The 26,231-nt window shown below is 37.2% G+C and overlaps 3 protein-coding genes across 8 annotated transcripts in view; 2 read left to right on the forward strand and 1 right to left on the reverse strand.

Annotated features, from left to right (window-relative positions):
* Positions 1-5,068, forward strand: part of slc6a9 (solute carrier family 6 member 9) — a 43,283-nt gene extending 38,215 nt beyond the window's left edge. For all 6 annotated transcript variants that reach the window (XM_043259956.1, XM_043259949.1, XM_043259962.1 and 3 more), the window contains one exon: positions 398-5,068. In XM_043259956.1, the coding sequence (XP_043115891.1) occupies positions 398-622 (225 nt within the window). In that variant the 3' untranslated portion in view covers positions 623-5,068. The remainder of the gene's footprint in view (positions 1-397) is intronic.
* On the reverse strand, positions 4,622-20,444 carry ccdc24 (coiled-coil domain containing 24). The gene is made up of 9 exons (XM_043259972.1): positions 20,416-20,444; positions 19,695-19,908; positions 17,856-18,025; positions 14,415-14,558; positions 14,229-14,333; positions 11,304-11,358; positions 6,535-6,601; positions 5,835-5,940; positions 4,622-5,576 (listed from the first exon to the last, which is right to left on the reverse strand). Exons 2-9 carry the CDS (start codon positions 19,824-19,826, stop codon positions 5,168-5,170), a joined length of 1,188 nt encoding a protein of 395 aa, XP_043115907.1. The 5' UTR covers positions 19,827-19,908; positions 20,416-20,444; the 3' UTR covers positions 4,622-5,167.
* A 436-nt stretch (positions 20,445-20,880) lies between these two features.
* zgc:113531 (uncharacterized protein LOC541359 homolog) lies at positions 20,881-25,911 on the forward strand. The gene is made up of 3 exons (XM_043218409.1): positions 20,881-21,394; positions 23,230-23,359; positions 25,049-25,911. Exons 1-3 carry the CDS (start codon positions 21,044-21,046, stop codon positions 25,228-25,230), a joined length of 663 nt encoding a protein of 220 aa, XP_043074344.1. The 5' UTR covers positions 20,881-21,043; the 3' UTR covers positions 25,231-25,911.
* Positions 25,912-26,231: the final 320 nt, after the last annotated feature.

The raw sequence follows: 26,231 nt of genomic DNA on the forward strand, positions 1-26,231 counted from the left end.
GAGAGGATGACATGCTATTTTTTGAAGTAGGATATACAGACGATGAGCTAAGAAAGATGGACGTTCTACATCAGAACCTGCATCACACGCACACTTCGTGGTGCACTCATGAAATAAGACCTTACGCAGGAAAATAAGAAATTGTAGAATAAAGTTTAAGATTATTGTCATAGCTTCATAAAATGATGGTTGAACCATATGTCGTATGCACTATTTTAACAATTTCCTTACTAGCTTTATGGGCCTTGAACATGGTAGCTGCGTCGCTGTCTATGCAGGGTCATAGGCTCTCAGATTGCATTAAAAAGTTAATCATGGTAACAACTACTATTTTCCTCCAAAATGTGATTTAAATCCTACATCAAAACAGTTGATGAATCGACTCTTACCTCTGCAGCGTTTGAAGAACTCTGTGAAACCTGACCCAGACTGGGGCCCTGCTCTCCAGGAGCACCGCAAGGGCCGATACGCCACCACAGGCCCCGAGTCAGTGGAGGTGTGCCCTCTCAAAGAAGACCTGAAGGACGAGGGTAAAGAGAAACTCAAGGAGAAAGAGGATGAGATCGGTTTGACCATCCCAGGAAGCAACGGCTCCACATTAAACCCCTCACCAAGCGCATAGAGGAGCCCCTCCCCACCCTCCCCCCAGGACGGTTCCCATTCCCACACTGCGGGACAGGCCACTCTCGCTGGAGACCTTTACATATTGTAAGGGCTTTATGAAATCTAACCTCTAGAGAAATTGGTTGTCATCCAAAACCTTTTTCTTTTTGTTGACATAATTTAATATTGCAGTTTTTTTAAAAAGACAAGAAAAAAGACGTGTTCATATACAGGAGGTCTTTGCATACACGCAGTGTGTATATAGCGCATTGTACAATATTTTCACTCTGTGTTGAGTAGTCTGGAAAGGTGACTGTAGCGGCAGCAGGAGCTACAGTGGGACTTGGCTCGTGTGTATAGTGGCGGCAGTGCTGGTCAGGTTTAATAGCTGAGGACCAAATATTCTTTGTGGCAATGTTGTAAAGGCACTGTTAAATGGAGTGTTATTTTCAGTTGCTGTATTGTACCCTTTTTCTTGTTTGGGAACCATCTCATCCACAAGCCGATATGGTTTTTCAATGGCCATTGTTGGTGTCTGAAAGCAGGGTGGCTGATGGTCAATGTAATGACATAATGCATGTTAAATGACCTTTTAACACCGTGATAACTCAAAATCCACCTAAAACTACGAAACAGAACTTGTATATTATCCATTGGCCGGTTGACAAAAGTGTTAGCGCCAATATTTACTGGAAATCTAGTCAAGTAGACTGGCTGATACCGATAAACCAATAAATAATAAAGCATAGGCCAAGAGAATATCAACTTTATTTCCATTTAAGTGAGAGCACAAATACAAAACGAAGGATATTTGGTCTTAAGCTCTTACTGACTGAGGTATCTGGACCGAGGCATATAACTTCTCAAGCCCATTCTCAGGGTTACACACAATTTGCTTTTTCGCAAAACATTTTCCAACACCTTGAGATGATTTATTGCTGATGTTGAGTGTTTGACATGAAGGAGAGGGGTTTTCATGTAGGAGCGTCCACATGAAATGCCAAATCTGTCTAGTCTTCCGGGCATCTCGAGCCGAGGCATCTCCTGAGCGAGGGGAGCATGTGTGCGATAACCGAAGCAGCTAGTTCCTCTTTAGATTCAGTACTGTAGTATGCACACTAACCCCGCTCTACACGGAAAAAGAGGCATGTTACCAAAAACATGTGCACAGACCTTTGTGTTCTGATTTAGTTGGTGTGTTTGTATGCATTTTTTGTTGTCTATGTGTGTTGAGAGACTTGAACTGGTGTGTGTGTCATTTAAAGGCATCTGGCTATGCTTAGTCATGTCATTGAACATTTGAATAAAGGGTAACTGCATGTGGAACGATCAGAAGTAAACAGCATCAGTCAAAAATCGCTTAGTTGGTGAAATCGGAGAAGTCAACTTTTCTGGCCTAATATTTTAAAACAACATTAATAGCCTTGCTAGACGCATAAAAGGCCAAACTATCCAATGCTCATGGTAGAAACCATAGCATGTTACGTTAATGTGGTGCATTCTGTTTCGTTTTGGTTTTGTGGAGAGGGGATATATTGGTATGGAGAATTTTGGTCATATTGTTGGTATGGCTAGATGCCGCATATCATATCATTCCAGTGACGTTTCTATAAGGCCCCTTATGATGCATACGGTTGTTGTGGCACATATTCATGAAGAGTCCTGGTTACACTGTGAATTTGTCTGGGATGTTGCCCGACGCCTTTTAACGGGGAGTCTGGCAACGCAGCTGCTAATGTGCTGATGCATCACGTATTGAGACTTCTGATTAAACAGTGAATCTTTGTATATAGTCAAGTCAAAATAGTTTATTTGGTATTTCTCTCCTGTGTTGTGCGAGGAGGAATGCAGTATGTGACGTGCTCTGTCATTTTGAGTCAGAACGAGGCAAAAAAAATGCTTTGTTGCATTGATTTTGATGATACAAAGTCTCAGCTTATTTGGGCTTTCAGAAATTCGAACATGTCATTTTGACATCATAGATCGCTAACGCTGCCTCACATTTTAAAGGCAGCGCCGAGAGCGGGCGAACTGATCAACTTTTTTTCTTTACTAGTTATAGCGCAAAAACGAACGACGCTTACTAAATTTTACGTCTAATGTGATCACGTTTCATGTCGCAGAAAGATGTGAATTAAACAGCTCGTGAACATTACCTGATGTTACATTTACCTCAGGAAAGTCATTCAATGTCCAAAAAAAGAAAACGTAGAAAAGAGCATGTTAGTAAAATTGTAAATGTATAACCGTAAACGCGTTATATTTCACTCATTGATGCCTTAAAGTAAGATTGAATAAATCTCCGTGGTCTGTCAAAAAGGCTCTATTATGACAGCACCATTTAATTAATTTTCCGCATTGGATCATAAATGACGTTTTTGAAAGTTTTGATTTTTGAGATTGTTCTTTCAATGAATAAAGTGCCAAAATGAGTCAAAACGATGGAGCAGGTCACATAAAGAGTCAGTATTCAAAAACTTGATGGCATAATAGTCTACGTCATTGTTATTGTACATTTTATTAATCTTTGCATGAAGGTATGATCTATATATATATATATTTTTAAGATTTTATCCAAAAATATACAAAACACAATCTAACTATTAAGAAGTAGGGAAAAAAGCGAGAAGAATAAAAGTAACCCTGCTGCCTAACAGGAGGTATCGGACACTCAGGGGAGTAGTTAGAGGTTCACTGGTCTTAGCACAACCATACCTGCAGGTCACAAACTCTAGCTTTTCCTCTGTTAGACAGTTAGTGGAGTAGATTAGAGCAGCAGTTTAGGCGACGTGAGACTAACAGCACTTTTATTTACTGGTTCACTTTAGCTGGCTACGTGCGCAGTAGCTACAGTACGATTAATCGCTGTCGGAAATGTGAATGCACAAGATTGAAGCCCTCTCATTTTTCTGATGTGTGGTCCTCAGAGCTTGAACGTGGCGTGAAGACCATGTGTCTGTCTCTATGTGAACAGACCTGGATTTTGACCTTGACATGCAGACTCTTTTTAACAATAGACACGTCATGCATCAGTGCTGTTCTCGCACTGTTCCCCATCTCTCTCCGTTGTACAGTAATGTAAAAAAAAAAACAAAAAAAAAGACAAAAACTCAACTGTTGTGTATGTTTGTGTTTTCTGTTTTTATCAGGGTGGGTTGCTGTAGTGGGGTTTATTTTTAGTTGTTTTTACTTCATTTCATATTGTAACTTAGCTAATGTTCTGTGTACAGAGTGTTCGGTGTAGTGGACGTTCAACTGCTGAGTCAAACCTAGTTCATGTTAGTGTCACTATATTGATGTCATGTAATTTTAATCAGTATGTAATTATCCGTTTGTGCCATTTTAACAAGCAGAACCTACCTTTGTAAGAGATTTTTCCTTTTTATTTTTATAGTACTAAAACTGTATTTTACCATCAATTGTAAACATTTTTAGCTATGTTCAGTGACACTACAGTTTTTTTTTCTCAAACCAGCTGATCTCAAAATCATTGCCAAACCAAGGCTTTTTACTGAAACTTGAAAAAAAACAAAACAGAAATGCTTTTTACATCAACATCTGGTCAAACAAAATGGATTATTGATGAAGAAGGACACAGTCTAAAGCCAACAATGTTATATCTTCTTCTCAGTATTGTAAACAAGTGTATTTGTAGTGCTGCAAACCCTTTAAGAACATTTCCGTCGATCTGTGATCCAGTTTCATGTATTATGCACAACGTAAAAAAGAAAGCACATTTGATCGCCTGGAAAGAATGTTTTAACACGTATACCGATCTTTGAATTTTTTGGAAATGCATTTAAAATGATCGATATTATGTAACATAATTTTATCTGGGTATGTAATGCTTCTGAAAAGAACGCTTTTAAATTGGTTTCGCTCCTAATTTGGCTATTTCTTCACGTGAATTTAATTGTGACGGCGTACACCTTTTAAGGAAACGTGTCAGGGCTGTGTTTAGAACAAGCAAAACAGAAAAACTATAATTGTGGAAAATATAAACACAAATACCTCTAGGTCCAAGATGGAAATGAGCACAGTTTTATTGCTGTATTAATTAAAACTATACACAGAATCAGCATATCTCAGTTGAAACTGTGAATTATTTTGGTTAATGTAAACAGCATGATGTATTTTCGTGTTGTTACGGCACTTTAAACATGTACGTGTTTGAAAGCAACAGAAAATAATGCAAAAAATTACATCTTTCTCTCCCGTGCCCTGCATCCTGAAAGACTTTACAATATAGTGTGTATGTGTGTGTGTACTTTTGTGCTCATGGCAATATAAAAAACTGAAGTAGAATGACAAGCACAATGACATGAGCTCAGTACTTTATCAAACGTACAGTATCTAACCATGTGTCTTTTCAATTTTAGGGCCAAACAGCATTGAAATTGTCTTAGTCATGTCAGCTGTAAACTGTTCAATTTGAAATGGTAAATAAAGTTTATTTTAAAGATCAGATTGTGGTTTTGTGTTTTATCGCGCCGTTTTTTTCTTTCTTCCTATGTACACTGAACTGTTAAGACGTCTGACGGTGAAGAGCTGCATACGGTGGTTCTCACAGAGAACTGAGCAGACCTTCAGGCTGAGGAACGCACAGCTGTCCCCTGCTGGCTGTTCTCTGCACTGCAGGAGGAGCGGGCTGGAGACAGACTAGGTCACTATTTTTAGTCACCTCCATCTTTAGAAGGAAGTCTTTGACGGATCCGGATGCTTTGATTGAGGCTGCTGGAACCAGTCTGAAGGCTGAAGCTCTTAGTGAATTTGCCCTGTGCTTGCACTCTTTGTCCTTTTGTTCCAAAGCAGAAATGGGGTTTGTGGATTCAGCGCTTGAGGAGCTCATTGGGGTCGGATCACTCCTGATGTGGTTTAGGTCTCTGGGTGGATATGGTTTCAAGTAGGAAACTGTTGAGTTTGATTTCAGACCCTCCAAATCATTTGCAGAGAGAGCAGGTTTGCGTTTATCTCTGTAACGGAAAAACAAAAAAAAAAAAATATATATGTGTGTGTGTGTATATATATATATATATATATATATATGTGTATGTATATATATATATGCATATATATATATATATATATATATATATATATATAGAGAGAGAGAGATACATTTTTAACGTGCATACATGTACACACACTTCAGAAGAGCCTTGGATCAGCTACATGACTTTGCATTTTTCTCGAGACGGATACAAAGACTTATTCTAGAAAGCAGATCTGACCTTGTGTGGATTTGTGGGTTTCTGGTACTCTTTTTATTTGTGATGTTGGTTATTAAACTCCGCTCATTCAGATCCCTTTGAATGAGTCTCCGTTCCTGTTTGAGCTCTGAAAGCCAAAAGAGAAAACAAGAAATCAGTGATAGGTAGTCCGCTCCACCACACAACTTTTTACAATAACCTTGGGAAAAAATGTTCAATTCTATATCATTTTTTTAATTAGATCATTTACTTTATTATTTTTATTGAACACTCTAGTCTGAGCAGATTGACCTCTGTAGATTAAAGATTGTAATATTGCTTACTGACAAGTTGTCCTTATGAAAGGCTGAAAAAAATGTTTTCTTTGAGACGGCTGAATTTTGATTTATCTTGTTTAGTTTTTTTATGAAGAGTGTTGTCGTCTATACAATCACATACGGGCTGACCGGTTTTCATCAGTCAAATGAGTTAAACAAACAGGAAAAAGTGCTTCAGTGGTGAACCACTAGATGGGGGTGATACACAATTCAAAGGTGATTCTAAATTCACATCTGGAGAATTGTAAAGCTTTATAACGAGATGATTTAACGGTCATTATGGTGGAGCGTTTATGGGAAGAAATGATGCAGTAGGATGGCTCAACAAAAGAGAGTGCAGGTCGGTTTAGGATACAGAACTGCATGAAAACTGAACCCCTTTGTCAAGATTAATAATCACAAACCTGCTACACTTGGTTCTGGAGATGCTGGTTGTGTCTGAGCACTGGCTCTCTCGGCCTCAAGGTTTTCCTGTGATAAAACACATCAAAACAATAAAATCATTTCTACTCCCACCATGATACTTTCAGTTATTTCATTTCTACTAAGCTTTAAGCTAGCCTTGGTTTGCTGAGCTGAGTTTAGCTGAGTTTTTCTCCCTTTCTGACCCGGTGAAAACAAAAACCCGTCTAAAAGCAGTCAACAGACCACCCTGTGAGAGCAGCAAAATAGCAAACCATCTTAGATTTATTTTAAGATGTCCTTGTTGTAGTGTAATTACACATTTATATCCTGAGTATTAACTATATGTACTTACTCTACGGCCCTATACAGTAACACTTTATTTTGAGGTCTCACAATACAGAGTAAATACCTAATTAGTTACTTAGTAGTAGCCATTGTACTTGCATTCAATAAAGTACTTATCATGTAACTAAATTATGGAACAGCCTGTAATTACAGTTTGTAGTTATGTAGATGCAACAGGCAGCTACTGTTACACATATGTGACTGAGTCTGTTACACAGCTACTTACACCTAAGTACAATCTTGATACACTTTACACTGTGTAGTATTCGGTCATTTTAATTTAATTACAATAGTATTACATGTATTTAAGCACATATGTTACATTAGTTGTTACATGGTAAGTACATTTTGTTTTATGTACAAGGTAATTACTCTGTATTATAGACGCCTTAAAATAAAGTGTTACCTACTAGGCTTACTATAATTTAAGTGCATATAACATAACAAGAACACCTTTAACAGTTAACTCTTTTTTTTATATACACAAAACACGTTTTGTTGTTGTTATTATAAATTAATATTTTTATTCAGCAAGGACACATTAAATTGATCAAAAGTGAAAGACTTTTTTTATTTATCAAAGAATGCTGAAAAGACGTATCATGGATTCCAAAATTACTACTACTTACAACATTGATAATATTTTTTTTTTTGTTGCACACCAAATCAGCATATTAGAATGATTTCTGGGGATCATGTGACACTGGAGACCGGAGTAATGACTTGAAAATTCAGCTTTGCCTTCACAGGAATAAATTACTTTCTAAACTACATCAAGATAGAAAATACTTAAAAGTGAAGTAATACTACACAGTACTATTATGTTTTATTAAATAAATTCAGCTTATGAGCAAAAGAAACTTCTTTTGAAAATAACTAGAAATTCTTATTGACTGATGTTATCCTTGTATTCTGTAAATTTTTATGCTTTTTTTGTAAAAGAAAAAAAAAAAAATTTATTATAATGACTGATAATTCATAAACATAAATGGCTAAATCATAAATCATAAATGGCTATGTTCAAAATTAAAGAATCAAGTTCAGGTTGGAAAAAGTGACAGGCTTTGTCTCTCAAGCTTCATTATAAAGCAGATCCAGAGCTCACACGGCACTAAATGATTCCACAGGACTGCTCCACTGAGACTGAGCTCTTAAAACTCAACTCCAAACCACATGCTTTCGCTGCAAAGCCATGGATCTCCATTAGCCCACATGTTATATGGCAGGGGAGTACTATTATTACACCAATCTTCCTGCTGCCTTGTTTTTTTTTTGCTCTGAGTCACTGCTATATCATGTAGAGTCATGCTTGTCCCAGCACATGCATTCTACTCTCATCCTTTTAAATGAAACAAAAACAAACAGAGCTCAGCTCTCTGAAGAGAGCGTCCTCACTGCCAGGGTATTCGACGGGAGCCTATTCATTTTAGCCCTGTGGTCTGTGGACAGCGGGAGAAACCCCAGAATCCTGCTGGAAAAGAAATACCACAGCCGCAGTTATGAGGCAGGTCACTGAAATCTAAGAGCAGAGGGAGCAGGATGCCCACTGACACACTCCCTTTACACTCAGTATGGCCAGGAGTCAGATGAGTGGATTAAATTAAAAAAAACAAAAAAAAAAGTACGTTCGTTTGCAAAAATAAACATACACAAACATTTTACAGGGCATTTAATATTAAAGTACTAAAACTGAAAACTGAAAACAAAGTTAAATTCAATAAAATCACATTAGATACATAAGTTGAGAAAACTCAAAAATCTGCTGAAGCCAGTTGTCTTGAAATTTTAAGTTGGCTCAGCTTACAGTGTAGTATCTCAGCACTGCCATGTTAAATATGTAAATATTTTAAATTAAAATGAAATAAATTGATTATATTTTATTTTAAAATAATTAAATTATGGAAGTTTTAAGAAATTAACGTTTTTTCCCAATATAAAATGTTTACACTCAGTATAAGCAATGTATCCATACATTTCTTAATTTTTTTACTTTTAATCATTCATGATTATGTTTTTAATAATAATTTTACTCAAAACCTAAATGTAATAAAATATTTTTGAGCCTGACATTAATTAAAGTTGTTTTATCGTTTGAAACACAAAACCATTTAAAGCCATCTTGTGGCTCCTTTTGTGCAGAGACCCCCTGTTGGGCCCCAGACCCTTGGTTGAGAGCAACTGGTCTAAATCACACATTCTTGGCTGACACTAATATTCTGATTAACAGTGTTCAGATTAAATTGACTTCTCCCCAAAGACTGTGTACCCCAGAGGAACTGTTTAATTTCTTCAGCATCAAATGTAATGGTACGTGACAGTACACATTCCAGTCCAGAGGGAACACTATGCCCTGGTTTGGCACTGTCAATAATGCGCCTGTCGATTTAGGTGAACCTCAAGAGCAGCCCACTTTGATGAGACAAGATTCCAGCAAGAAGTAATTTGTCTGTCCACCCTGAAAGTGAAAGTGCTGCGCGACGTGACGTAATCACGACCAATCAGAACATATGTGGCGCTTAACGTGAAGCAGGATGAGCTCTCACAGCGGGCGGCGGACTGGATTTGTTCAGCATGTCAAGCGTATGTGTCAGCTCGTCTAGACAGAATGCTTCAAACAGTGCGCATGTGTGTGTTAAACAAAAACAAATGGTGTAGCGTTGTAGAAGTTTGGTTGACACGGGGTTCGGTAGAAACCTGAAGCTCAGTCTGGCTGATTGAAAGGAGATCAGCGCTATCTGCATAGATGGAAAGCTTCCTGCACCAATCATCTCTGGATCTTTAGGAGCTAGTTTAACATACGAGTTAATGCTTTGTGATCCGTTATGAAAAACATATGCCGCTCGTATGATGGTAGCTGATGCATGCTTATCCATTTGGCAGCTGCTTTTGAAACTATAAAAAGGAAATAACTCTTTATCCTGTGTATACAGAAGTGAATACTTAGTGATTCTGTACATAATTACTGATTATATTTTTATTACAAAAAAAAGAGTTTTAGTAGCTAATTGGTCATTTTTGTTCACACTTAGGCCGAAAGAACTGTATAAATTCTATAATATTATAATTCAAAATAAATAAAGCAAACAAAAGCAAACAGACATGCACTGAAGGATAGACCTAAGTCATATCTGGAAGCCAGTCATTGAGACTATTAAATTATTAAAAATCATTTTACACTATTTAAAATCAAACTAAATATGTACAATTAAAAAAATATTGCTAACTAAAACTAAACAAAATAAAAGATATCAAATGAAGTAATACAATTGCTGAAGGTAAATGTAAATTTAGGTAAAGGTAAAATCTAATTCAAAATGTTTAAGCTAAAATATATATATATATATATATATATATATTGAACTAAAATTGAAGATTGTAAATAAAAAAGCTAATTCAAAACATTATTAATAGTACATAAACACTCTTAATGATGATTCTGGCATCTGTATAAACTTAATGCAAAAAAAATGGTTGCTGGTTTTACAGCTGCAAAAAAGATGCTAATACAGAACTGGTTTACACCGCAAATGTCTAAAGAAACATATTGGATCCATAGTCTCCCTAAAATCGTGGCCTGTGAATGTACAACAGCACGAATTAATAAGGCCAAATCTACAACTGATGCTTGGCAATGTTTCTGTTCTAAAATACTGGACTGTATTTTTTATGTATTTTTCTCTCTCTCTCCCTTCTGTCTCTTGGTGGAATATGTGGCTTCATCGGATGTCTATTGCTGTTGTTGTTTGGCATTTTATCCCAAATGGATGTTGTACGCAAAAGATAATAAAAAGTTGATCACAAAAAATACATAAATAGTACATAAATACTACAATAACACTGATCCTAGTAACCAGTCACAAGACTGTAGCATCGTGGCAGTGATTTTTGCATTCACTTTCCTCAGCAAATAAAAGCACTATTGAGATTATTATAGTAGATAATTATAATTATAGTGGACACTGTAATGTAAAGTGCTAAATTTTTTTCTTAATTAAAATTCTCTTATTCCCAAAGGCAGACACTTAAGGAGAGTCAATATACAAATTTGCTCTGCCTTTTTTATTTGCACCAAACTAAGATAGTTGAAAACAACATGCAGTTTGATTAAACAGCAATAGCAGTTCCACAGCGTTACAACAATCAGTTTGGAAGTTTGGAAAAACCATAACAACAAAACTATGGTCTACCCTAGTCTAATGAGGATGCAACATGCTTTTATGTCTTGCGTCTTTCACAAAAATAAATAAATAATGGTGCAGCTCAGAAGGGAGATCTGATCATTGACCAATCTGAAAATATGCAAAAAACACAAAGTGCTCAAAGGATTTTTTTTTTATATTTCTCCACCCCCCCTATGTAGTTTCAAACCATGTTGTTATATGCAATCAAAACCAACATTTTTTTTAGCAAACTGAGTCCTTACCTGCAGGACCTGCACATCTCTTTTCAGTGCTTCAGATTCTTCGATTATGACTGACCTGTCAATCAAACAAGACCTTCTATTATAAAGGATCAAGCCGAAATATGTAGTCGAAATCTACATTCAACGCCATTATGGACTGCCAAGAAATATGGGACTGCTTCTCATTTAAGTACTTCATACAAAACATGACTTCATGTTTAATCTACAATTACACAAATAAGTAAAAGTAAAAGTAAGTAAAGTAAGAAAAAAGTTTTTATCTGAACTGGACACTGCACCGTGAACTTTTTCCAGATAAGCAAGGACCTGAAAACTGGCCTACTTCTTCCGTTACATAACCTCTGTAGTCACTTAAACTCCCTTCACTTTTCTTTTAAGGCCAAGGAATCTTACATATGTCAGGGTCTGGTATTCATTTGCTCACAATGAGGTCTATTGTTCTGATGGAGGGATAGATTGGGCTGCTCGCTTCAGTTCCCCTCCCTCTATCTCAATACCCTGCTGCCCCGCTGAGCAGCACTTACTGTTTGCATTCCTCTTGGCTGGGTGGAGAAGTAGAGGATGGGAGGTAGGGAAGAGACAGTGGCAAAGAGTTGAGCAAGGGGTCTGAAGGGTAGAAGGCAAGAGCTCTGGAAAGCAAGACTGAAAGAGAGAGTGAGAGAGGCTCGTCTAGATGTAAGCCTAAGATGTAGAGGCAGTACGAAATGGACATCTTAGTAATTAATAGTAAATAAATGTATTATAACTCCATAAAATAATGTGAACTAATTAACTAACAAATCGAATGAACTTATTTTGTGGCCAACTTAAATTTGGACTTCAGATGAAAACCTTTTTAAGATCAAAAGAAACCAGTTCAGTCAAGCGTGTCCAAATATTTGACTAGTAGCATATGTATGCACTTACAAACAACTCAAATTCAAAATGTTGATGCATTTTCGAACCAGCAGTAGGTAATATAATCCTAGATAAAGGTGTGTGTGAGCATGAGCAGACTTGGAAAGAGGTAAAAAGCAAGGACGGTGAGGCAGTCCAACTCTCTATTCTCACAACGGCATGTTTGCACAAGAAGGAGCGTGTCTGGTCTGCATCCACAGTCAGGATGAGCGTGTGTTGAGCAAAGAAGGGAGAATTCTGCCCTGAGGAATGTGTGTTCCACAATATTAACTTCACCGCACAACAGGATCAAACTGCAAACGGACAATCTTGCTGGCTAAAAAGTCATTACATTATGTACATTGCCTCGGGTGTAAACAAATGATTCCAATATTATCTGCTTGATAAAAAAAGTAATTGCGCTTGTTGTATGCATGGAATTAGGTCTGACATTTTACTGTGTTGTTCATAGTTTTCATAATAAGCTCAAAGCAATCATCAGTTATAATAGCATTTACTCACACTCTGGGTGACTTTCCTTTGAAAGTGAGCATATTCTGTTCTCTGCTCACTTGAAAGGGCAGAGCACTTGAAGTGAGCTCTCTGAAGGGTGCACTACATATATCTATCCAGACAGATTGACTTGTTAAAAAGTTTGAGGTCAGTATAGTAAAAAAAGGTTGTTGATATGTAGTTACTTATATTATTAACTATAAGTAACTTTGCAAATACATGCAAACTATGTAATATTTGAAAAGACTTTGTTTTAATGGTCCCTTAACAGAAATTCTACTGAATATAAGTAACTTCGTAGCTTCGTCAGCATACTCTACTAACCCTATGTAACAGTCAATTAATACTTTAATGACAATTATTTGATCTGTAGTAACAAATTAATGAGAGTTGGTTAGCACATTGCTGCAAAGGTTATAGAATATAGATATAGTAATTGAATGCAAATATAAAGTAGTAAAGCCAAAATGAATATTTTTCTTTTGCAAGTAAGGATTAAAGAGACAGTAAAGACATTCATAATTCATAAAGATTTCAAATAAATGTTGTTCTTCTGAACTTTTATAAAATAAAATGTAGTTTCCATAAAATTGTTAAGTACAACTGTTTTGAACAGTTTTGAATAATAATAAATGTATAATAATAAATGTAATGTAAATAATAAATCTTGAGCTCTAAATCGGCATATGAATATATTTCTGAAGGATCGTGTGACACTGAAGATTGGAGTAATGACTACGTTAATGGCTTTTACTGTATTTTCGACCTAAGTAATTAGACTTGGGGCCTCATAAAATGTTGCGCAGAAACCATCCTAAATTTGATCTTACGAGCATTTCTCGGAAATGAGTAAGCGTCTCTTTCAGATGTGAAATCTATGAATCGCAAATGATCTTGAACTTGCATGTAAATGAATGGTTTTAGCTCTCTGCCTCGAAAAGGACTTATTAGGACTAATTAATGTCATTAACATTAATAGATATCCCCAATCATTATCATTTAAACAGTGCGCAGCAAGAACAGCTTACATTTTCAAAAACCTGCAATACTCCAACAATAAAAAGTATGTACATCTGTCACTAAGCACTTTTCCACATCAATCCCATCTTGGATTTAAGCGTACGTACACCCTACAATCAAATTTAAACGTAAACATATTTCATAAATAAGGCCCATGGTGAGCAGACTACTTTAAAAAAGCTTTTAAAAACTTAAGCTAAACCTTTGAGCGGGAGTTATTTCAAACGTATATTTTTTTAAACATTTTGTTTTAGAGGCTTTTGTGTTAAAGCATAATAAATGTCAACATGTGAGGAATATTTCTGCTCATATAGTCTGAGTAACTGATCATTTTAAAATCCCAAGTAAGACAAAGTAAACTTTGAACCGTGAGAATGCACCACAAGAAGACAGCAAAATGACTTCCTTAAAGTGACCACTTCTTAAAGTATTCAGTTCCTTCGAAAAGGGTACCACTGTTCCCTTTATGGGTGCAAAAATGTCCACTCGCTGACTAAAAACACCACATGCCCTCACCTGAGATGGGTCACAACCTCATCTATATGGGTGATGTTTAACTTGTGTCTTAAAGTCTTGATTTCATCTTCACAGCTAGAGTGAGACGAGAGGCTGGAGACCGACCTGAAAAAAGAGTATTAATCAATATATCAATATTATTCAAGTAGAAGTACACTCACAGACACATATTTCTGAAAAACCAACCTGTTTCTAGTCTCGCTCAGACTTGACGGGGGTCTGGAAGGTGATTTTGTTTCACACCAGCTGCCTGGACTCCCTTGTCTCTGTGTGCCCAGTGCGTAACTCACCACAGCAGGACTGTACCGGGCCATGAGCTCCTCTTCATCCCTGAAACACATTTACTGACAGTGAGAAAGGCAGAACTGTGAAAGTGGACAGTGCCAGCACAGTGACCTACCACAGTGACTCCAAACAGTGAACTGCCTTATTAAAATGGTAAAAAAAAAAAAACTTTGACTTGGATTTAATTGATAAATAAATGCACTGTTTCTTTTTCAAGAAACCTGTAAAAGGCAAAATAGCTCAGGTGCCTTATTAAGTAGAGAAGCTATTTGGAGAGTCTCTTTCTTCATAGTATCGATTTTTCCTGTTTAGGAATGCATTAAAAATGTGCAAAGATGCTGAATTGTATCCAAAATCAAATCATTTAACACATTGCTGGTTTGGTGTCAAGCCTTACTGATAGAGCTATAGGGGTTGCGTGGTGTGTGCCTTCAACACATACATTTGGGAAACACTGAGCTAGCAAGCAGATTTTACTTATTTAAAAGACTTCAGAATTTCTTGGAAGACACATTATTTATTCAGTACACCCCATATGTCCATTCAAACACAACACTAATAATACAGCAGACTGTTGTTCTGCTGAGAAAGTCAAGCAATCCATATTTGAATAATAAACTTTGGTCTCTGGCCCTTAGAAATATTACACTACAATAGAACAAGCGAAAGCACTCTTTTCTGACAGCATCTATCAATCTAAAATTGTCTATCACAAATAATTTTTATTATCTGAAATAATAAAACAGTGTGTTGATATTTTAGTGAGACATAAAACAGCTCTCTCAGTCCTTGCAGCAGTATTAAAACAGAGAGCAAAAAGAGAGCATGAAGGCACTAGTGAACACACAACAAGGGAGCAAAGGCCTTTTATCCTCAGCCAAGTTTTCTAACCATAAATCAAGCTTGGACTTGATGTTGCAGTGTACTTTGAAGCGTTATTGTAAACTAAGCACAAAGGTTTGCATTTGAAAATGCATTAAATAAATACATCTTAATTGAAGCTTAAATGTGTTGACAATTGCAGACTGACATCTTCAGTTTAGCCATCGTTAACCATTTTCCATTCAATCCTTTATAAACAACAATAACTTTTTAACTACTTCCTTTTAAACTATTAATACAAACATATGAGCCAGAAGAGCCATATTACAGGAAAACATCTGAATAGCCAGAAATACAACAAAGATGAGGCAAGCAGATGGTCTTTTCTCACTCTCAGTCATTATTCAGACCCTAAAGCTGTGTATCACTTTCAGCCCACCCCTGCTCACATCTTCCCGGCTTTCTTCTTTAGCACTGACAGGATACAGTTTACATCTTTGTGGGACTTTTGTAGCCTGATGAAAAGATCCAGAAGACGTTAACAAGCATCTCTGACTGAATGCGTGCGATACAAGCAGAGGTCTCACGCCCATCTCTGCTCGGCTCATATAGAGGGGATGTACTGACAGAAACAGAGGCTACATTGTGGGCCCAAATCAGTAAGCAGCTTAGCGGTGTTCACAGAGGAGGGAGGAGACCCACTCCTGCCAACAAAGATGGCACAGAGGAGCCGCCACATCAAAAAGACGAGAAAGGAAAAATCCCTCAGCGTATCGGAGTAAAAAAAGAGGCCCTTTCGAAACCGCCCCTCCATCTGCACTGATAAATTACCTACATGTGAAATACGCAGCGCACACAACTTTCACACAACAATCGTTTTCCAGCCTTCCTGCGCTGATTGTTGTGGTATCACTCTCCAGAGATTTAAGAACCTTCCTTTGGTCGGCTTTTAAAGTCTCAGCCGCTCGCAGTTCACACATGAACTAAGGTTCTCTTTCAATGCCCATTGAACGGAGCAGACCTAGCATAAAGAAACAGGTGCAGCTCGACTCCATACAGCCACAACAAATCACGCAGACAAGGACGTAGACCACACAGGAGGGAGGGAAGGCCATCGGCCGAGAGGGGAAAAAAGTGGCACTAACTAGATCCATTAAATCAATTCCTTTCAAAAGCTTTCTTGCCCGTTAAAACAGAATTGAGTCAACGGTTTCCTGCTTTGGCCAGCATCAGGTGCAGGAAAGCTCCAAAACTGGAGCAATATGAAAGAGAAGTAATCCAGATTTGTCCTCAAAGCAGATCAACAGCTAAATGACGTCATCCAAGAAATTTGGTAACACTAAAACAAAAGCTGAAACTGAAACCAAACAAGTTTACACCCCAACGCACATATGCAACATTTATTTCTTTGTGACGGGGCCAATTTGTTTCAGCAATTTGAGAACGAATTAAAGTGTTTTGTTTCTGTTGGACTGCACTTGCCAAACACCTGCTCCTGATAAGCCCTGGCTGAAAAGAGAGCTTTTTAACTACTAAGAGTGAAGTATGAACTGGCCCAAAAAGTGATTTATAGCTTTGAAAAAGAATAATGCAAATTGTTAACCCATGAAATCCTTGCTAATAATGTGTTCTTTGTCATACAGCGATCAAAAGAAGACCTTGTGTAGACATTCTTTTCACTGTCTAGCTGGTTGCTGAGAGAAGATCGCCTCTCCTGCATGACTGGTACCTGTAAATATCTTCTTCCCAGCACATTGTTATATTAGACAAGAAGCCACAAAAAGCCTATGCTGTAACAAAGAACCCTTAGAAAGACAAGTCACTAGGCAACAAATTGAAATGTAATCATAAATTGCTACAAATTTAAAGGCAAACAGAACATGACCTGTCAAACAAACCAAGCATATTCTTTACCGCTGACGTAATTGATTCACTTCATTTTACTAAAACAGTCCTTTTGTGATGTGTTCCTATGCCTGCTCTTTAGCTTTAAAAGTCAATGATTTATCAGCAAGTATTCTTTAAAGCAATGCTACTTTACAAAAGCAAAGCCATGACCTATGATCTCACTCCCAGTCCTCTGAAAAGAATACTTGGGGTCTTCATTAAGGTCAGAACATTCATTTGTCAAAAGAGGGAAAGTATTTATAACATGGGAACTGCAAAGGAGACTTCACAGTTGTAGATTTTCAAATGGAATTTTCATTTGAAAACTTTTGAGAAATGACTACAAGTCACAGTTAATATCATAAGTAATATAGTTACATCAAACCACTACTGCATTGTGTTATCCTGTTTTTTATATAGATTATCATCCAATACAAATAAAATAACAACAAAAAAAACAATGAATTAAAACTGCTTAATAATGTTTAATGACTATAACCATTATATATAAAAATATCCACTCAAACTCTTACAGAGTTAAAATACTTGTGTTAGTTTTGTTAGCTTTAATAGATACCAATTAATGTTTGAGGCTTGATGTGTTTTGGTGTTCTAACGTTGCATCTTCCTCACCTGCCCTGTCTGGCTGCTTTCTCTCTTAGCGTGAGCAGCAACAACTGAATCTCTGCTTTTAGCAGCTCTTTAACAGCTGGGGGGTCAGCCAGAGGGAATATGGGGGCTCCTGGCCTGCTGCCCTTCTCTGAGCAACGGAGCTGCTGCCAAATCTTCTCCCACATCTCCACCTAGAACAGGTCAGCAGAGCAAAGTGTTACAGGAGAACGATGTTTGGCTCAGCTTTGTATGAAATGCACTTTCCAAATCCCCGTTACAAGCTGCTCTACAACTAGAGAAATGCAGCCAGCTGGTTAACATCCCATCGCACGCGTCTCTAATCTCTGCTGAGTTGAAAAGAAATGCGCGTAAGAAACCGGAAATTTAAGGGAAAATCCACGTGTTATTCGCACAAACGCCCCACGTGAGGTGAAAAACCAGAGATGGATATGAAAGCCTGTCACGGCACCGGCAAACAATGTCTGCACTCTATTACCGATCTCCACACCTATCTTGTGACTTTCAAGTTTCCCTCGGACTCTGAAAATTCATTTCAAAGCTTGTCGAAGGCAATGCAAGGCAGAGTAAAACCAGCTCCCTGAGAATTTTGATCCTGCTGTGACTGCATGAAACCAACTTCAAGCCTAAGTAACTCTGCTGAACACAGGCCAGCTTCTTCTTATTTGCACTCCAGCTTCTGCAGAACCAGATTTGATGTGCCACCAGAGAAAAATTTCTGTCAGGATGCAGGCTTAAAAATGTAGGTGAGCAAATGCAAACTTTGATACAAAAGAACATTTTTTTCTTTTCTTGTTTATTGACCTTCATCTTTTACTGGTTAAATGTTCTGAGGGATAAGCTGTGAGGCAAAAGAGAGACAGGGAGGAGGGGAGGGAAACTGACAGAGAAACAAGATTCTTAGTTTTGTTCTTTATTTGCATCACATTAGTTATAAACATTCTTGGAAAAATGTAACTCTGAGAAAAATGTAAAACTGTTTACCTCCAGATTTTACGAGGTATGAATGCCCTTGGTTGCATTTATTAAGACAATTAATTATCATGATCACTATTATTATTTGCTTGATTTTTAGCTTCAACACATTCAGAAGTACTTATCTGGTATGTCCACAGCAGTGGGTTTTTTAAAAAGAAGGTCATAAATCCTATTTAGTGTTCAGAGGAAGGAGGAATCACATACGTCTTCCATAGACAAGTTTCCACCCACTATTTCCATATGCACATCGCTGTCTGTATATAGCGAGAGGCTATGCAGTTTGTAAAAGACAATTTATCTTTGAAAGAGTCGGATCTCAAACAAGTAAGGTTTGCATTCTATGCGCTCAGGATCTGCGAGATAATGCACTCTTGGGAGCTGTAATTCAAAACTGGTTTAGAGTTACGCATCAGTGCATACTAGCTTACTTGCTCAGGGAGACTTTTTCTAATTCAGTGCATAAAATTACAAAACACAAACGCATATGAATGCAGAGCACAGAATTGTATGTGCCTGGCATTATCTAAACTTTAAGCGAAGCTCTCTGAGGTCTTTCAAAAAAGTACAGCATTTTGCAAATGTTTACAAGATTAAAAAAATATATATATTTTATTATGTTACCAAACCCTAATCTAACCTAAATAAATAAATAAAAACAAGCAGTCACCACCTCAAGGGAGGTTTCCACTTGCCTTTCAAAAGGAAAATATAGGGACTGTATTAAACATCAAAAGAAGATGTCATGAATTATGTAGTCTAGACCTTGCAGTTATTTTTTAAATTATATGCCTACTACCTTATACGTATTTTCAGTAAGTGCTTGTTTTGTCTTGCCAGTCTGATTCATGAATATGAATTATTTACCTCTGAATATAACTCTGTATATGTATCAATCAGTGTTTCTCCCAGCAGAGCTCGGATCTCGGGAAGCTCAGAGTAGGGAACATTTTCCTTGACTAAATTCCACACAGATTGTTGGCGTTGGAAGTGGTCCATGTGGCCGCTATTTCCAGAGCTGAGCACAAAAGCTCATCATCACTGGCATGCTTTTAGTGTGTCCATACTGGGGGGAACCTAGCTGGAAATAAATACACGGTAACACTTTACTTTAAGTGTTGCTATGCATGTTACAGGCAGTTAAACAATAAATGATGCATAATTACATGCAAGTAACCCTAAAACAAGCCCTAATCTTAACCGTAAGCATATACTCAGCAGCCTACAAGTAGGCATAGTTAACTATTATTACTCAGTACATAAAAGTATATTGCACTGTAATAAGGATGCATTAAAATAAAGTCTAACCATATGTAAATTTATATAGTGCTACATACGTATAAAAAAACACAATATAGCATTTAAATGCTCTGGCTGTACGAAGGGAAAGAGCATGATAAAGAAACGTAATTCGTAAACAACTATGACCTGTTTAAAGACGTTTTGCAAAACGTTCAACTAATATTGGTTGCTATAAAGCATTAGGACAATAAAACAAGTTGTTATTTGAGTAAGAGTTAAGATGGCATACATTTGTGCAAGCTTATACATTAGTTTTGTAACATATTCACCACAAGCGGATACTTACCAGAACAATCGTGGCTTCCTGTATCAGAGTAAACATTCCTGTTCCTATGGAGACAAGCTCTCGGGTTCAAATGATTGGCTGTAGGACCCGTGATAGTAATCTTTATTAACCCATTCTGACCCATTCTACTACATTACAAATGCAAATAACTTTTTTTCCCCCAGTGATTGAATTAGTACACTGATTCTGTATTAACCGCATTAATAGTTTTATAGTAATTTTCGAGACACACGTTAGATCGACATGATTATTCTCACAATGCACAAAATACAACGCTCTGGGTGCTATGTCGTGCAATATGGAAGAATGAACAGCGGTAAACGGTTTTAGGCTATTGTTTTTTCACTTTTTCAATAGACACGCAAAGTTGCACTGAAAGCGAATGCCTCATAAAACTACACCCTATCAATATTCTGGAATTCGTCTGTCACGTGTAAATTGAAACATAACCCAGGAGGCGTAAAACTTTCACTGTGCGCGACAACCTCCAATGCGCACACAGTCCATTCTGACCATGAAAGGGTTTTTAAACTTTACGTAGTTTATAGCAAGTTTTTGAAGATAGCATAGTCAATCGTTTTTATGCTGCATTTGCAATTCTTGGTTTGGGACTAAGAAGTTTTTGGTGATGGGCATGGCTGTACTCTGGGGTTCCCCTGTGAGTTTTCTTCATGTCTGGCTTACCCTGATGATCTGCGGCCAGTGTGCTGTGGCTTTTTCGGTCGCTGGACAACAGGTGACGACCTGTGAGGCGAACGGCAGTGTTTATTATGTGGGCGAATGGTACTTTTTAGACTCGGATCATTGTTCCCAGTGCGAATGTACACCAGAAGGGTCCGCTTGCGCGCTGACCGAGTGCTCATCCCTGCCTGCCGCCTGCATCCATGTCAGCCATTACCCGACAGACTGCTGCCCGAGATGCGAGAAGATCGGCTGCGAGTACGGGGGAGAAGTCTACGAACTGGGCCAACAATTTCAGGTGAGGCCAGCGTGTCTAGAAAGAGTCTACATGCGCCCACAGAAAGAAAGAAAGACATGCTAGCATGTATACTGGGCTTTAGGTTCTGTGGTTTTACATTGGACGTTTTAATTACGCTTATAATTGAAGCAATAACTTTTTGTCACATTGCTTGCAGTTAAAAAAAACAAACTGTAATACATTAACGTTCATGTGAAATTTTGTGAAACAACAAAACTAAATTATTTATTCAGAGAACAGCGTGATATTTAAAAAAAATAGGCGTAATTCTATTAGCAATATATATATATATATATATATATATATATATATATATATATATATATATATATATATATATATATATATATATATATATATATATATATATATATATAACAGGTCATTTTTTTCTGGTTTTCAAGGTTTGTTATTGTGTCATGTTTTCTCTAGGTGGTGACAGTGTTTCAAAGTTTTGGTGTTGGTCCCAAAAGAACAATTCAAAATATTTAGCGCCACCACGCGGTTGATGTTAAAAAATGTATTACTTTGTAGATCTTCTACATTTTTGGCTAGGTTACATGCCTTACTTAATGCCAGTAGGTGGCAACACGTGATTATGTAATGAGCAAGAGTTTCATTAAATAGTTCACTGAACCAATTCGTTAAAACGCTAAATCAACCAAAACAGGCCTTACCAATTATTTTTGAATCTTCATAAACAAAGAATCTGCTGAGGAAATCTGTAGGCATGCAAATTTGGATTCTCAGTTGACTCTTGTTCATATTCAAAACGGCACTTTGTTTAGTGAAGAGGTGTTTTGGTGCAATAGGTCCAGCTCCTGGGGTCCTACTAATGAAACGCTTCTCAACGGCTCACAAACCAATGCTGCTTGCTAATGCATTGACCAAAATCTGAATACAGAAAAACCTGACATGCATTTCAAAAAAGAGTGTGATTTGTTCATGAAAACTAGTAAAAATGGCACTACAGTAATCTTTGTTCATAGGAACAAGTACTGAGTAATGTAGAAAAACATGTAAAGTTGTTGACTGTTTATTACTTGTGAGCACTGGGTGACCATCAATTCAAACATAACATAAACCTTATCATGGCAAGCAAACAAGAGGGAAAAATCAATGATACATAAAGACTTTGATTCCGATTATAGCTTGAATGTACCTTTTTGTTGAGCCGGAACAAAAGCAGCTCTGTAACATAATTGTTTAATATGACCAAATTCCTTCCATACCCTTTCACGAACGTGGTTATGCACTGTGTAAGTTAAAAGCTAATACAGTCAGGTTCTTTTGTTCTGAGGCAAAATGAAGCGCAAATCTGATGTACACTGGGCTGAAATCATAAAGGGCAATTTAATACTCTGTTTGAGGAACTGAAGAATGAAATATCTCTGGTGGCACAGGCTTGGAAGAAGCAGGGCTTATATGTGCTTCATTATCTCCCTGATTTGGTTATTATGGCTAATGGGGAATCCCTGAGGGGAAAATTGAAGCCTTCTGACAGACTCCAAGGAATACACTTTGCCTGAGCTGACATCATTTTCTTCCAGTCCATTTAACCCAACCTCCAGTATTGAGCCACAGGTGGTAATGCGGCTCCTACTTAAACAGCAGTGTGGGAGTGGAATTTGATCACATTCTTCACATTGTAGGGCATTAGAACGCACTGTCAGATTGGCACAACAACAAACGTCAGTATATACAAGCAAGCAATTTAATAGTCCCGCTGGTTCTGTTTAAAAAGCCGTTCAAAGGAATTGAGTAATACATGTGTTTGGTGGAATTGCATCATGGGATAACCTATTTTCAACTGACGATTTACGTTTGATTTACAGCCGTCAGCATGTGAGCAGTGCACTTGTCACAGCGACGGCATCGCCCGCTGTCAGGTCGCAGACTGCGCCCCTCCACCGTGTGTTAACCCCGTCTACCAAAAAGGAAAATGCTGCCCTCAGTGCGAGGATGGTAAGTTTTTCAGAAGAAGAAAAAAAAACAGTGCCTTATTACACTTCCATTTACTGTGATTGCTCAAGTCTCGACTAACGCAGTATGGCATTCTCGTAGCCTCAACACATACACGCAGGATACAATTGCGTTTGGTCTTCGGTAATGATTCTGTATGTAATATCTGTATATAACTCATTCAATAACAGATGGGAAGGTTCAGATGCCGGGCCATGCGCTAGGCTAGTTTCTGCACCTGAAATAAGATAACGCTTCTTATGAGTTGAGATTCTGCCGTATTGTTCTGTCTGTATACCATGAAGTATGAAAGTAATTATAGTGTTTACTGAGAGCAAAGATAAGGCAGGCATGTAGGCAGCCAAAACAACACACATAAATCAAAAGCATATACTTCACCAATGTGATAAACGATCAGTTCTTCAAATGATGTTGCAGTTTTGTCGATAAAAATGGCTTCTGTAGTGGAAAATGTTAAATTAGGTTTTCTTTTAATCTAAAGTAACTACCAAATTAAAGTAAAAGCTTATCTGAAACGTTAAACACTCTAAAAAAGCAATGTGCCATTATCTACACTCCAAGGCTTCCTAATTAGTGGCGCTTGCTGAGGTTTTTCAAAAACTCCTGACCTTAAGTATTTAAATTCTGCACATAACTTGTCCAGCACTGTTTGCGCTGAGGCACAAATGACTTCTGAAGTTGTACAGACTTTTGAGGAGGAAAGTGCTCTGTTGCTTTTCTAAGCATCTGAATTTAGAGTTATAAGAAAGAACCGATACAGAATTAGAGAGACTTGAGAGGCGTTTCTGACTTGGACTGGTAAGTAACCACTTAGCATCAAAACCGTTGCAATACAGAAAGAAAAGCTTCAAACCACCTTCACAATCACATGGAAACACTTTAGTTCTTAACCGTGAGCATACATCTAAAGGGCCACAGGATGACTTATAGTTGTATTAAAATAATCCAATTTATTTAAACACAAAAATACATAAACATCATATATATATATATATATATATATATATATATATATATATATATATATATATATATATATATTACAATATCCTCTCAACAACTATTCCTATATTAAATAACACTGTAAGCTACTTATTTTTTTAATGTTTGAAAAAAAGGCCACTTTTTCATAATTACAGCAGGAAATACTAAAAGAAATATTATAGCTTATGTGGTGGCCTTCAAGTTGAAAATGTACCATGGCAATGTTTTTAGTATAAATAGTTTATTTGACAATATTCTCTCTTAAAGGTGAAGTTTTCCATTTCTGCATCACCAAATTAAACTGCAAAAACAAGGTTTTCTGGACACTGCTCCGTCTGTCATTGGCTGGACACATAGTCCCATATTGTCCTGCCCCAAAACTCACACTATTGGTTTTAGAAAGTGTTGCTAAGTATGCCAGGATCAAATCAAAGTTTTTACTTACTCACGTCATTCCAAACCTGTATGAGTTCTTAATATTGAACATAATTACAAAAACTGAACTATATGTGAACTATTCCTTTAATAGTGGCACTGTGTTTACAAACTGTATGGCTTACGTATAACGGTATATTAGGATGGAAAAGCAAAAAAAAAAAAAAAAAAAACTTTGAAAAAAAATGTCACAGTTCACCTCTAACTACAGACAACGGGCCCCATTAATCATCTCTTTCTTTGTGGCTCCAGGGCCCAACTGTTACGTGAATGCCTCTAGAACCCAAGTGATCCCTGGAGGTGAGCCAGTGTGGGTCGACTCCTGTACCAAATGCCGATGTCATGACGGTCAGGATGCAGGTTACTGGGAAGGTAACCGCTTGGCAACGTGTTCCCATGTGCACAACTGCCAGCCTGACAAGGGGCTAAACTGAGAAGAGAGATCAAAAATAGGGTCATCTTTCATCCTTGTTTATACAACGAATGACAAAACTCAGCAGATATTTAAACCACGCTTGCAGAAGAAAATGTGGAGGCTATTTAGCCTACAAACCTTATCCAGTTAAAAAAAAGTGTATTATTCTTTATATTTCTTCTTATGCTAACTAACCAAGTACAATGACTTACTAAGGGATATTTCCTTATGAAACAGCTAATAGAGCTTAGTATTGAGACACCTTTTTGGACATGAGAACATATTGACATCTACAGTACATCTGCAAATGCAATGATTATCCACAATTTTTTTTTATTAATGTTTTTACACGATTTGAAATAGCATGTATGTTAATGTTATTTTCTGCTTCAAAAGCCTGAAAGCCAAAGTATCGAGAATTGCAAGACTTACATTACTGCCATGCAGGCATGGAAACAGCTAATGTAGCATGAAATACAAACAAACCTGTCATAAATGAATCATGTATAAATAAAGCAGGCTCATTTTTGCTTGATTTCCGTTCTAACACCTCATTTTAAAAGCTGAGGTAATATTGCTTCTTCTTTTTTTTTTCCCGAGGACTGTATTTGCAGCAATGACAGAAAGTACACAGATATAAACAAACCACAAGTGATCTATGTGTCTTGTCTTATTATCCAATATATGAAGTTAGAGGATGTTTGTGTTGTTATTTCTACTAGTTTATTGCAACATCTGTCACATAAAAAAATAACTTTTTGAGAGGCAGATTATTGAGTTTCCTGCACAAAGCTGACAGTTTAGAGATACGATGTTCCCTTTCCAATAAACTGCCATGTCCCTGAGCAGTGATTTGGACCGGTGCTGGTAACAGGTGGGTGTTGAAATAATCAGGTATAAATATGAGATTTATTACTCATGTTCCCTCATATCCGACTTCTTATAGATTCCATATTCCATACACACAACAGCTTTATAATATGGCATTCTACATTCATTTCAACACAGAAACTCGGCATA

The sequence above is a fragment of the Puntigrus tetrazona genome, chromosome 2 (genome assembly GCF_018831695.1).
Source record: "Puntigrus tetrazona isolate hp1 chromosome 2, ASM1883169v1, whole genome shotgun sequence".
NCBI classification, from domain to species: domain Eukaryota; kingdom Metazoa; phylum Chordata; class Actinopteri; order Cypriniformes; family Cyprinidae; genus Puntigrus; species Puntigrus tetrazona.